Genomic DNA, 12,933 nt, shown 5'->3' on the forward strand with positions numbered 1-12,933 from the left:
AGGGTCACATTGAGAAACAATGTAGTGATTTTTTTATCTTGAAAAATACTTCACAGATATGGACCACATATATGGCTTTTGTACCAGATAGGATTGCTGGAAACTTTACTGTAAAGGCCTAAAACATTTTCTGAGATTTAAAAATTTAACATTATTAGTATATCCATTGGCTACTCTGAATAATGTTAGCACTTCCATAGAATCAGAAATAATGGTAATTTTACAATCAAACTACAGGTCATTGCAGCAAACACACTTATAATTATAAAGAAAAAACAACATATAGAGTAGACAGACTCCCTCCCACTGATGAATTACAGACCAAGGAAATGACCACAAAGCTTTTGCTCGACACTGAAAAAACCCACAAATAAAGGTCAGCCCTTTTAACATCAAGCTTCCAGATGTGCATGGCAGTAAGTATTTTCCGACCCACTTCATCCATCTGACACTGCAGCTCACTGGCCCACATCCACATCTATTTTGAGATGGATTTTTACTTCCATCAGATCATCTTCAGCACAGTCTGAACATTTTATAGTAATTTTAAATGCACCTTATGATAATACCTTGACAGTTATAATGCAACAATGATAAAGGGCCCATGCAATATGTCTACAATAAACTGCCACTTTGTCTCAGCCACAATTAACAAAAGAAGGTTACATGAATGTGACAAAACCTCTCTTTCAGTGGCATAATAATGCTTTTTATGCAATATCTACACATGGTCCTTTTACAAGGACATTCTGATCAACTATGGAAGTCCTTAGCCATAAATGTAGTATGTTTTACAGGATATGGGTCATGCTTTAACTCACAATATCATCACTATGTCCCAACCAATTCCTAACAAGTCCACCAATATTCACTCCAAAGAACAACGTTTGCTTATTTCCGACGGTGGCCATGTATTGCGCCACAATTCACTGATCAGTAAAGCATCCGATAGAGCAGTGGTAAAGCAGTCTAATTATAGTGTTTGTCCCAGCTCGTTTGAGAGGAAGAGAGCGAAATGTAAGCAATTTTAGTTTCAACAGTGCTTATTTTTCGACACTTCAAAGGAAACATTAGGCCTATGTACGCATTACCAGAATCAAACTTATTTTTTCCTCCGACAGTTGTGGATCAAGCATGAGCACACGTTTTACTCGTGCACTATTTTACCCGTGTACCTGCGCGCCCGGGCCGATGTTTTGCCGTTTGCGATCGAGCAATGAAGAACACTATTGGAGTAATTTCTTCTCTATTACGGGCATTGCTTGTAATACATTACATTTGACAACTATGTAGCGCTCAACCAAAAAAAAAATGTGTTCGCGGCCATTAAGAGTCTTAGCTCGACTACTGACAATGATACAGTAAATACAACTGGACTCGTACAAACCAGATTATAAATCAAGATCGGGAAGCTATTACTTATTTTCTATCAGGCTACTAAATGGTGATTATCAAGACTGAGCACTGCGTTCCATTTGCAGCAAATGAACAGTAGCCTATTCAGTGGCAAAACGCTCTAGCGTTTACTTAAATTACAGTCATAACACGCTGTCTACGATATTTCTAAATATAACTTAGCTAAGAGTCGGCACCTAAACACCACACCATACATTAGCTTGTCATGACTTCCAAAAGAAGTTTCGGCTTAAATACACGGTTACAAGAGAATCTGTGTTTTACAGCATCCATCCATTCTCTTGATTAAATTAAAGCGATACTTACTGTGGTGAGACTGGATGTTAATGGCCGGCGATAGGAATTTTCCAGAGTGCAGAGCCGCCGGGTGCCCCGCGCCCAAGTGGCCGGGAGACGATGGGATTCTACCGGCCGCAGCGGAAGCTCCGAGTCGGTGCGACTCCATTGCCAATCCCGAGAGCAGCGGTGGAGGTACGTGAACAGATCTGGGGGGGCCGAAATCTCGGCCATCCATTATCCACAACGGGTAAACTTGATAAAAGAAACTGTGTGATCGGCTATTCCGAAGGAGCCTGTACAGGCTATGATGTCCCTAGATTTCTAGACAAATCAGTGTCCTTATCCGGCATTGTGCCGACCTACAAAACAAAAAGAAAATCGAGCCTTGAATAAATATGAATAACAATTTATTAAATCTGAATTGAACTGATAGATTGATTTTTAAAAGCAGGACATTCCAAACAAGGGCGTAATGACGCAGTTTGAATATAACTAAACAGGGATAATAAAAAAAAAAGTAATCCTCCCAAGTTCACTCGGTGTAGAATACGGTACATGAACTGCTAACAACGATGAAATTGGAGAAGCGAAGCTTTGTCAATTTAAAACAGATGCTTATCATGCAATGCTGTCCTAAATAAACGGACATGTATCGCTCGTGATTTGCTTAAGCTTTCTCTTTCCCCGCAGTATGGGTATGAAGGGAAAATCCAGCGTTTGCTTCAGCTTTACTTCAGCTTTCGCCCAAGTGACCTGAGCCAGTGCAAAGAGGTTACTGACAACAGCGCAGCCAAAACTATTTTACACTTCAACGTTATGGATGACGAAGCGAAAAGTATAACATGGAAACGTCCATTGCGCATAGCCTAAAAGCAAAATAGGCATGCGACCCTAAAAAAGGATACATCCTAGTTTCGTCAAGGCACCTAATTGTGGTTGATTTTTGAATAATTTACCCAGTGCCCAGGGACATGGTTAATTTTTGTGTTCACAGTTGAACAGATTCATTGCCGTGACAAACAAATGTAGGTTTAAAAGAGGATAAAGGGGATCCCGAGCGAAACAGTTTAATTATAAGGCATAGATTAGTCGACTTTAAATTTCGACTAAACAAGTCAAGAAGAGGAGACCGATGAAACGCCTACGATTAAAGTCTGTCATTTGTATAAACCACTAGGGAATAACTATGGTTTTATTATGGCATGCAGGCAATTTTATCATTTTTAGATACCACTTAACAGTTTGTTCCAAAAAGTTATGAAACCTGAATATTGGAAGACATTACTAACAAATGAGATAGCATAACAAGCCTCTGGTTTTCTTATCCCTAATGCACTATAACCTTGTTGACAATTCTAACTTCTTTTCTTGACATTTCTATCGCCAATTTGTTTGCTTCTTTTGTGAATCGACTTCTGGATGTTTAAATCAAGAAGCGCATACTTAAGCAGCGCTATAATAAGTTAGTTTAATCATCGGCAACATGGTGCCAGTTCAACAGCAACGATTTTAAAGTTTGCAGCAACTCGAATTTAAAGTTGATAACACCCTAGGATCTAAGCTATCGCTACATAACTGAAATAAATATATGCGTGTATTTTAAACCATGTTTCATAGCAACAGTAGCCCATTCGACGGCCACATTTCAAACTTTTAGTATAGGATACGTGTTTTCATTTTCAGCGACAAAACTTTTTCGCGGAAACATTAAGCATTCAGAGCCGTTTTGCGAAGCAGCCTGTGAATGGATTTGCGCTTACAAAATACTTTTACACGTAACCATGATAAACCAAACTGTTCCCCGCCTTTTCACCGCGAAGAATAAAAGAACATTCTTGAGTAAGTGCCTCTAGTTTGTTTCCTTAAACGCAACTAATCTACATAACGTGGGCTATCGATATCGACATCTTACTTGTAATGGCGACTTAGTTTACAGAATCCCGTTTCTTCGCAAAATCCAGACGCAGAGTGAAATATTTCTTACACTCCATTTACAAACCATCCGCAGTCAAGCGAAGGGATTGCTTATACAGAGGAAGGCCTCGCGCACAAACCACTGTAGCTCTCCGTAAACTCTTCTGCAATGAAACAAGCATTGTTTAACACGCTCCGCCTCTTTGAACCTAACCTGACAAATTTTACAACGAAGTCTGTGATAGGTCTCTTGGACTGTCTATCATCTCGATGTAAACATTTTGGCTCTCTGCCAGCTCTATAAAACCAATTATGGACCAAGGCGGCCGAACTGTTTCAAGCCCCCCTTTCCTTCAATACTTGAATGATCAAAACAAGCAGAGAATTTGTGGAGGGCAGTTTCAAGGCCGCTCAAACTCTGCTGATTAAAATAGACGGATACAGACTTGATTATTCCACAATGGGTACAGATTACAAAACTGCAGATCAATCTTCTGTTCTTTGCGACGCGTTTTTATAAACATTTGACGTATGAGTGGAATTTGCCTTTGGCCTGTGGTGAAGTACATAATTTACAGAGTTTTGTGTGGGATTTATGTTTATAAATAACATCATGCGCTTTATAATTAATGCTAAAATGAATGCGTTGTTTTATTTAAACCTATTTAAGAAACGCAGTGGTAAGTAAATGACCAATAGACCCATTAATATTCTATTATCTGTTTTTATTATCTGCAGTATTTGTGATTAATCAGAGATAGCAATGTTTTCATTATTTTCTACAAGTCTAGTTTTGACACGTTTGTTAGTTGTTTATTATGATTTGTTTTAATACCACACATTTGTATATACTGTATATTATGTTAATGCATACGTTGGCTGTTTTGGACCCACTTAAGATTTTTCTTAAACTTCTATCAGTGGGAACTGCTTTATTTACTGCCACGTTTTACCATAAAACGTTTTAACATTTGAATAAAATGCAATAGAAAACAGGCAATTTGGACTTAATGTTCTTAATGTTTACTAAGGTTGCACAATGTTTACAATCTGTTTTAGGAAAATAATATGCGTCTTGTGTTTCTGACAACAGAGAATTGTTATTGTAATTTAACGATTACGTGATTTTTTTTAAAGGTGATTGTTTAATCTGAAGACATACCATGTATAAAGAGAATGTTGATTTCCAAAAAAAAGAAAAATTGGTGCGGTTTCAAACTACCCCCTGTCGCGCGCCGATGAGGCGGTTGCAAGGCATCCCCTTGCAGACAGTATAGGAGAGCAAGCAAGATTGTGATGAGGCAATGGATAAAGCTGTGTGAATTTCCATTATCAGAAGAGAACGTTTGTCTTCAACTATTTCACTGAATGACTTTTAGGCGTCTAATGAAAAAAAAAACAAAAAACGTTGGCTTTGGATTGTTTTCATTTTCCCCCCAAGGATCTCCGGAACAATAAGGGCTGATTTGCCGTGGGAATGGTTCGTTGAAACAAGGGCTATCATGCAGTCTTGGGGTTCACGGCTGTCTGGGCAGGTTATTAATGATCAATGGAACGGCAATAAATAGCAGCTGCCTCCAGTTTTGTTCACGTTTGCAAGTGTTTGTTAAGCCAAACTCATCTTTTGCTGCTCTTTAATACACAGTAAGATCGACGCCTTTGTTCTCCATGTTCAGCAGAGAATGGACGTTTGCCTTTGGATTCATAATGTTCGTTCTTTCAACCATTGTTCACGGTGACAATCACTGCGTTTGTTAAGGTGGGTGTTGAACGCATTTTATGCAAATAAATATTATCAACACGTTGGATCCATTGTTGTTTGTTTCAGTTGTTATGTCGGTATATGTAATTACTGTGTAGTTGCATCTAATAAATAGTACACAATTCATAATAAAATATTTGGAATGATTCGCGCTGTAAAATCTGCAACACGGTGCTTAAATAACAGGACAAATAATGGTTTCTGCTGTGGGAGTTGATACCCCAGCGATATATTGTTCAGTCGGCTGCATTCAACTATAATGTAAACTACTGTTAAAGCATTGCCCGATTCCTAGTGAAATGGGTTTGATTGACTTTTACATAACTAAAACCAGTTTACCAATATTCACAGATAACATCACCGAACGTACTGGACAGAACGGCAGGACTTTCCTGCTGTTTAAATACAGGCTACGTGCAACGTAAAGGATGTGGTCTAAGAATAAAACTACTTTGAAATAACTTGTAGGTATGTTGTTTTCCATTTAACCGCACATCATTCTCCTTCTCAGTCATGAATAATAGGTCAAAAATGTACCTAATTTAGACATTTTCTAACACGTATATAACTGGAGGGGTACACTCTATGCACATGCCCAGAAAAATATATATTTTTCAATCCTCGTCAAAAACTAACATGGTTTGTCCCAGACATGCTCCATAACCTCCTAATCAGTTAATGTGAGGTGGTTTGTTTGATGATGACTATTTCAGCAATTGCGCGACCTTTCCTTTCTAATTAAGACGACGTATGCCAGCTCCATTTGCATCTGTATGTTGCAAGTATAGCCTTCAATTAGCTCCAGGAAAAGAAAGTATTAAATGAACTCTTTAAAGCTGCAACGAATTAAACTATAACCTACATTTGTACCTACTGGATGTGTAAATTATATATAACAGAATTTATAACAAGCTACTAAAATGTAAATATTGGTTACATTTTGGATAAAGGCCTCGCTCTATGAAATCTTAAAATCAGCGATTATCCAGCATTAAAAAGCAAGTTAGTATTGACCGCTTTAAACGACTTAAAACGTTCAGGGCGTCGTTTTAGGTCTACATGCGCAAGAAATTTAACAAGGTTTGTGTGAAGCACTGTTTACTCTGCATAAAATATGATGTCCAAGTCTCACCTTATAAGGATGGAAGAGAAGGTTATAGTCATTATTCTTCGAATTTAATCACCCTCTTTATATGGAGAGTCGTCGCTGCTGAACAGTCAAAAGAACGTGATTAAAATAGCCTGCGTGTCGCACCATGACTGTAATGCAATATTGCGTTTTTCCTTCATGAGGAAAAAATATGTGTATGCCTGCCCGCAAAAGTAGAATGCAGTGTATTTCTTTGTAAAAGTATGAGTTAAAGAAAAGCGATTCAGAGACCAAAGGCTACTTTGTTTTATACTGAAAGATAGTGTTTAAGAAAAATCCTGAATGCACTTTTACACACATACCATTCTCAAGACTATTTGGTTCCATTTGCATGAGCCGCAATCCAGCACTACTTTAAACTAGTCATGCTGACTTGCCATCAAACAATATAATTCATGAGGTTGCTGCAGCAATGAGGGTTCATAGCCATTGGTAGCTGTACCAGCTTTCTCCTTCACAATTTTTATTTTCATGGACACTATAAAAACTAAGCCTAAAATCATGATCTTGTCTCACTCGTGGGCAATGAGTGCACAGAATGCAGAATGGCAGCTGGTGGGTGGCAGTGAAGCAGATTTTGTTGGAAATTAAATGATATTCCCTTCACTCACAGATGGTCTTCTTTAAATCCTTGCCATCCTTATTTGATCCAGACTTGATTGTGCCCTCACAGCATTCTATCTCAGATATGGTCTTAGCTGAACAACACTGTGTGGCTTTAGTGGTTCAAAGACTACCTGATAAGCAGATATTATAAGAACCACCACACAAACTGCTTGTCACCATATATAATGCACTATTGCAAAATTGTCATCTTAAAACTTTCATTTAACCAAACTGAAATGTAATACAAAACATATTTTGGAACATATTTAGGATGGTTACTGGAAAATGACTATGGCTATAAAGGGACCAAATTATTTATTCATGCATGTTATTTTAAAATTATGATAGTGTCTGTATTCTGTGTACTTGACTGTGCATTTCTGCATTTCTCTGTTTTGTGCACATTGAGAAAGCTGCCATGTATTATGACAATGAAACCACGACCACAAAGATCCTTTAGATCATAAGTGTGAGCACTATGAAATCACAGCAAATGGTTGGACATTTATGAATAGTTCAGTTTGGCAAGATAGCAGAACATGGATGTGAGGGGGTATAGGCTCTCTGGGTCAGGGCACAGAGTTGGTTTTTGCAGACTTAAACAAGCTTTACAAATATTTGGTAGAAAATAATACCCCATGATCATGGTGGAAAAAAGTTAATTGCATCTGGGTTTTCTAAAACTACTCACATTCTGTCACTGTTCACTTGGCAAAAATCCCTGAACTCGTATCATGAGTGAACCCTAGAACGCTAACAGCTGTGATTCGAAAAGCTGAGTGATTGCCATTTTACTTAAGTTCTTCACAAATAAACCTGTATGATCATACTGAAATACCAAGACAAGAAAACTTGACACCTCCAAAGATGTCCAGAAGGTTTTACAGAAAGTAAAGTTGCTGATGTAATGCATAATTGTGAAGGATCTTACAATATCTATAAAAAAGCATGTGAGGAAAAGACAGAAGCATTAGGGTCAGGGCTGTTAAGCAAAAGGAGGAAAGGTGCCTGGTTCTAATCTGAGTGTTTGAAGCTTCAGTAACAAGCTGCTATTATGTTAAATTAAGATGGTCAAAGTTGCTATTTCAATCACAATCAGGTTACCAGTGCTGCAAAAAAAAAGGCAAAAAAAATGATGATGTGTGTATTGGTATGTGTCAGTGGTAGGCTACGTAATGTACTGTAACCATATTTTATAGAGTTTATTCAAGCAGTAAAGTCATTAAAATGCATAGTTAACATTGAGATATAGATTTGAGATAAAATGCGTAGTTAACAATGAGGCATAGATTTTATTATTTTGACTCTCTTATTTTGGAGGAAACTTAAAAAAAAAAGACAATGATGAGCAGTGCCCTCTACAGGCTAGTGTTGTATGTATGTAGCTAGTAGTTCTTTCTCATTTTAGTTATAAGGTCTTAGAGAGGCTAGCTGTCCCCTACCACATGCATTTAAACACCAAACCGTGATATTTAAATATTGGGACACTCTTACTGTTTTTATATGCAAGCCCTGTGATTTACACAGGGTGATCATAAGAACATTAGCTTCCATTTCTGGAATGGCATGACCTCCCCTGGCAAAACTGGGACATGCCATGGAGAAACTAAGCAAAACACCTGCATCTGGCCAGCCACTATACATTGCTTACCAAGCATGTGGGCAAGGAAGCATAGGCCTTTGGACCATGGCCAAAAAAATGAGCTTTTGTTCTCTGTCAGCAGTAGTGAAGCTAGTTAACCAGTATGTTCAGCTCTCTGTCAAGGGCAAAGTAAAACTGCTTGCCATTGACTGGCATTGTAGAATGTCCTACCTTTTAATCATTACTTCAAGGGGAGGCTTTTTGTCTCCCCTGTGAATGCTCGATTCAGTGACATACAATAGAACCTTCACAGACAGCCTTCACAGATATTTGAATCAGCATTTATTTACCCGTTTGCTAAAATTCCTGTGAACCCTAGAAAACTTGTATACTTTTTACTCAAGAAATGTTTTTCTGTAAAGTTGCAAAGCTTGCTTAATAACAAGAGTAATTTAAATGTTCATGAAAAAATTGTAAAATAAAAAAAGATAAATATCAGTGCAAAAGATATCAAATGCCAGAGAAAAGGGCAATATTGTATTTGTAGGTTAAAAATGTCAGATGCTAAAATTTACTTTGATATGGTGTTAAATATTTTCCTTAGTACAGTACCAAATGGTCTTGCATTGTAGTTGGCTGTATAGAGGCTCTGTTTGATTGGATCTTCTGCTTCCTTCCTATGAAAGGTCATCTGAGAATGTGTATGTTGAATGTGTCCAATGAGCACCTCTCAGAAAATGAAAAGCAATTAAATAGTGAAATGTACTCTTTTTAAAAAGTCATTCTTGTTTTTTAGGCATGCCAAATCCATGATATGCACTTCTGTACGAGTACCACCCACAAGTCAAGACATCCTTTTAAAATCAATAGAATAATTTTTTATTTAAAGTCTTTCCCCCATGTGGTTGTTATTTCAAACACATGAAGCCTTCGCACCAATCGCAGGGATGAGATGCCATCTGTTTTATAGCCTTCTCTGCACTTTATGGAAATACAACTGCAATTTCTGGTCCGAAAAAACACCTCGGCACATTGGACGTCGAACTGTATATTCCAAGATCTCTTCTGATCTCTTCCCACCCCCTAACAGGTGACAAATCATCTCATCTCTTGAACGCTGTTCACCTTTTATGTACAGCACTTAAGTGAAGTGGCATCTGTGGGATTCAGAATTTACTGAACTTCTCACTCCACCCACCCAAACCTCAGCGCCACCCCACCCCTCACGCTCTCCAGCCCATCACGGAAGGAAGCTTCTTAGCGGAGATCCCAGGGGACTCGGACTCTCTGCCCTCCGCTGCCTTGACTCTTGTGGCCACTGATGGCTCTGCATTTGACAGGCAGGCCAGACAAGCTGCCACCTAGCACTGGGCCCCTCCCACAAAGACGGTCCTGCTGGGGTTTAATCTCAGCGTGGCGGCCCGTCCTCCTGACAGGCTTTAATTCTCTCTGGGCCCCATTCATCGTGCACTGTCTGTCATGAGCCTTTAATCAAATGTGCTGCGGGATATTCACATCTCGGGCCAAACCTTCCAGGCCCACTTTACACCATCACATATATTCATGAGGTATTTTATTCATGAGTTTGTTTGCCTTTTATGTTATGTTGTTCTAGCCCCGCTGTGTCTGCCTGTGATTGACAGGACGGTGGCTTCCAGACTACACCATGCAGTGCAGTTCTTATGTGACCAAAACATAATGGATTGAGATTATGATAGAAATTATACTGAAGATTTTTTCACTATGTTTCTTTCCCTGAAAAGTACAGAAAAGGGAGTTCTTACTAAATAATTTCAAAGAGATCAATACTTAGCAAAAATGCCAAGCACAAAGCCAATGCCAGTAGTTTAGGCAATGATAAAAACGGAAGCAAAAATGTAATCATAGAGAAACCAAACAGTTCAAAACAATCAACACTAACATGGAATACTGCACTAGTTATATGCTGTTGTCTGGCATAACAACTTTAACAAAGTATTTTACTAAAGAGTACATTTACACTACACAATGAAAGTGTGGTAATCTTCATAAACTCTTATTTCAATATAATTCCTGATCTTGCCATTTTGTTTCCTGCAGTCAGAATTTCTTCGCTTTAACCACTTTTTAATACAGTAAATCCATTTGTAAAACTGTTATTCTGTCTTTTTTGTGATGAACAGACAGACTAAGAAATTTAGTTGTTTCTTAAATTTCCATCAGAGCTCAGTAAGGGATTTACCATGGGTAGCGCATGCACTTTGTGTGGAGAGCTTTTAGAAAATCAAGCTGATTACAATGAAAAATGAGACACATTTGAACTGATAAGTCCACTGCATGAGCTGCTTGTGGGGGAGGGGCAGTGTTTCACATTTTTAATTATCTCTGGCTTTATGAGTGTCCTAACGTTTATCCCAATCATGGGATGTGCTTCAAAACCCGAGCTCTCCGTGGTTAAACTGGCATTGCTGCAGATATTGAGCTGAAGCGATTGAAATTGATGTGTTGGCAGATTTTTTCCTGTAGTATGCTTTCTATGTCCTTACATGGCTGAAGACAAAAGTGTCCCATTCTGAGGTCACTCCTTTCTCCAACCCCACACAAAGATGATATTTCATGAGAAACAAAGAAGTGATACAGTTATTCATAGTCCTGTTCTGTCATGATAAAATAGCCCTCAACTGTGATAGAAAAAAACAAACCACTACCTTTTTCACAGTATTCTGTGTAAGTGAAAAATGTCCAAGCCCTGTCTTTCAGTCTACTGTGCCAGCTATACAAGCACCGCCTTCGGGAGAGTGCCTACTCTGTTCCAGTCGGGAGACTACTTCAGTCTTTAAATGGGTTCAGAAGCAGGTTACACACAGACCGCCACATCAGCAGGTCTGTTCCATGGCCCCATGTGGCTGACCTCCAGAGGCATTCTCTCATTCTTCTTTCCTCTGCTGACTCCTGGTCATCAAGTGTCATCCTGCAGAGCATTCTTGTACCACAGCAGAATTCAAATCCCTCTCCTCCCAGCTTAGTGTTCCATATGCTCTTTCTCTCTCTCCCTTACACACACACACACACACACACACACACACACACACACACAGTTGCACACACACTCCGAGAGGTCTAAAGTAGCCACAACCTCCGCTACTTCCTCAGCAGGAGGGGGAAACAGCCTCCCCCAACTACACACTTGTCAGATCATACTCCTCACACCACCCACTGTTTTAATAGGCTGTGACTTATGATGACCGCTGCTTACTGACAAAATAACACCACGTGTTCTGAGCAAGCCCATCAAAACCCATAAAACACAGTACTCATATAATGTGTTAGGTTGGGGTTGTGTCTTTGGTACAGTAAAAAGGCCTGTAGTGAGGAGATGGAAATTAGGGCAATCTGTACAGCACAGAAAGCTAGTTAATTAGACCTCTAATATGACATTTGTGGAAGTAACTAAAGGACATTGCAATGGACAATTTTAAATTTGATTTCTTTTACTAGTTTATTTAACTCTTTTAAAAGGGGTCAAGTTGTCTGGGACTAAAACTTTTTGAAATGAGTTACTAATTGAGATTATATTCATATGCCAAGTTCTTCATATGCCATTTGCTCAGTTAGAAGAAAATTTGCTCTAAATGCAAAGTGTCACATGGGTTCCAAAGAAAGCATCCCATCCCTTGGAAAAGTTAATTACCCACTCAGTTTGACCCAGATGATCCACTTCAAGGAATGTAGCCCATTACCAGTTAGCTCTGAAAGAGGACAATTATATAGCCTGGAGTGTCTCATTTACTAGAAATATCATGACATTTCATAAGCAATAGATGTAATTTAAGAAATGTAAATGTTTATTGCACTAATTTGGTGTTTGAGAGTGCTAGGCCATGCTTCAGTTGATAGTTGTGATATGAGGAGATGGGAAGGTGGTGTATGAAATTCAAGTATGGAATTTCCTAGTAAACTACAATGTAACTTCATTTAGGAACACCGTCTAGTAGCATAAAAACATAAAATTGTTATGTGTTGTTTTCTTCCTGTGATATTTTTGGTCTAAAATAAAATAATAATGCTCTAAAGTGAAAGTTAAGTCCAACTACAGTGTGGTCTGTCAAACAATACAAAGATACCAGTAACTGCAAGTAATTAACTAAAATTTTGTCAAATGTAGATTAGTATAATTTAGTATCAGTACTGAGTATAATATAAAAGTGTTGAAAATATTCAGTGAAGCACAAGTTTTAAACATAA

At 38.5% G+C, this 12,933-nt stretch overlaps 1 protein-coding gene and 1 long non-coding RNA gene across 11 annotated transcripts in view; one reads left to right on the plus strand and one right to left on the minus strand.

Annotated features, from left to right (window-relative positions):
• Positions 1-3,787, minus strand: part of tnrc18 (trinucleotide repeat containing 18) — a 50,539-nt gene extending 46,752 nt beyond the window's left edge. For 7 of the 8 annotated variants that reach the window (XM_081699444.1, XM_081699441.1, XM_081699448.1 and 4 more), the window contains exons 1-2: positions 3,608-3,787; positions 1,723-2,054 (exon numbers count right to left, since the gene is read on the minus strand). In XM_081699444.1, coding sequence (XP_081555570.1) covers positions 1,723-1,930 — 208 coding nt within the window. In that variant the 5' untranslated portion in view covers positions 1,931-2,054; positions 3,608-3,787. The remainder of the gene's footprint in view (positions 1-1,722; positions 2,055-3,607) is intronic. The other variant, XM_081699458.1, reaches the window with a different exon arrangement.
• LOC113575145 (uncharacterized) lies at positions 1,870-12,726 on the plus strand. 3 transcript variants are annotated; one of them, XR_014117716.1, is made up of 4 exons: positions 1,870-1,887; positions 4,747-5,368; positions 5,723-5,839; positions 9,506-9,520. It is a non-coding gene; the product is annotated as an uncharacterized LOC113575145 (long non-coding RNA). The 3 variants fall into 3 exon arrangements; XR_014117714.1 differs by lacking the exon at positions 1,870-1,887 and adding an exon at positions 3,977-4,289; XR_003410388.3 differs by lacking the exon at positions 1,870-1,887 and having other exon boundaries at positions 3,973-5,368; positions 9,506-12,726.
• The last annotated feature ends 207 nt before the right edge of the window (positions 12,727-12,933 follow it).

This window comes from Electrophorus electricus, chromosome 2, assembly GCF_041902795.1.
Source record: "Electrophorus electricus isolate QZ-2024a chromosome 2, ASM4190279v1, whole genome shotgun sequence".
Classification (NCBI taxonomy): Eukaryota; Metazoa; Chordata; class Actinopteri; order Gymnotiformes; family Gymnotidae; genus Electrophorus; species Electrophorus electricus.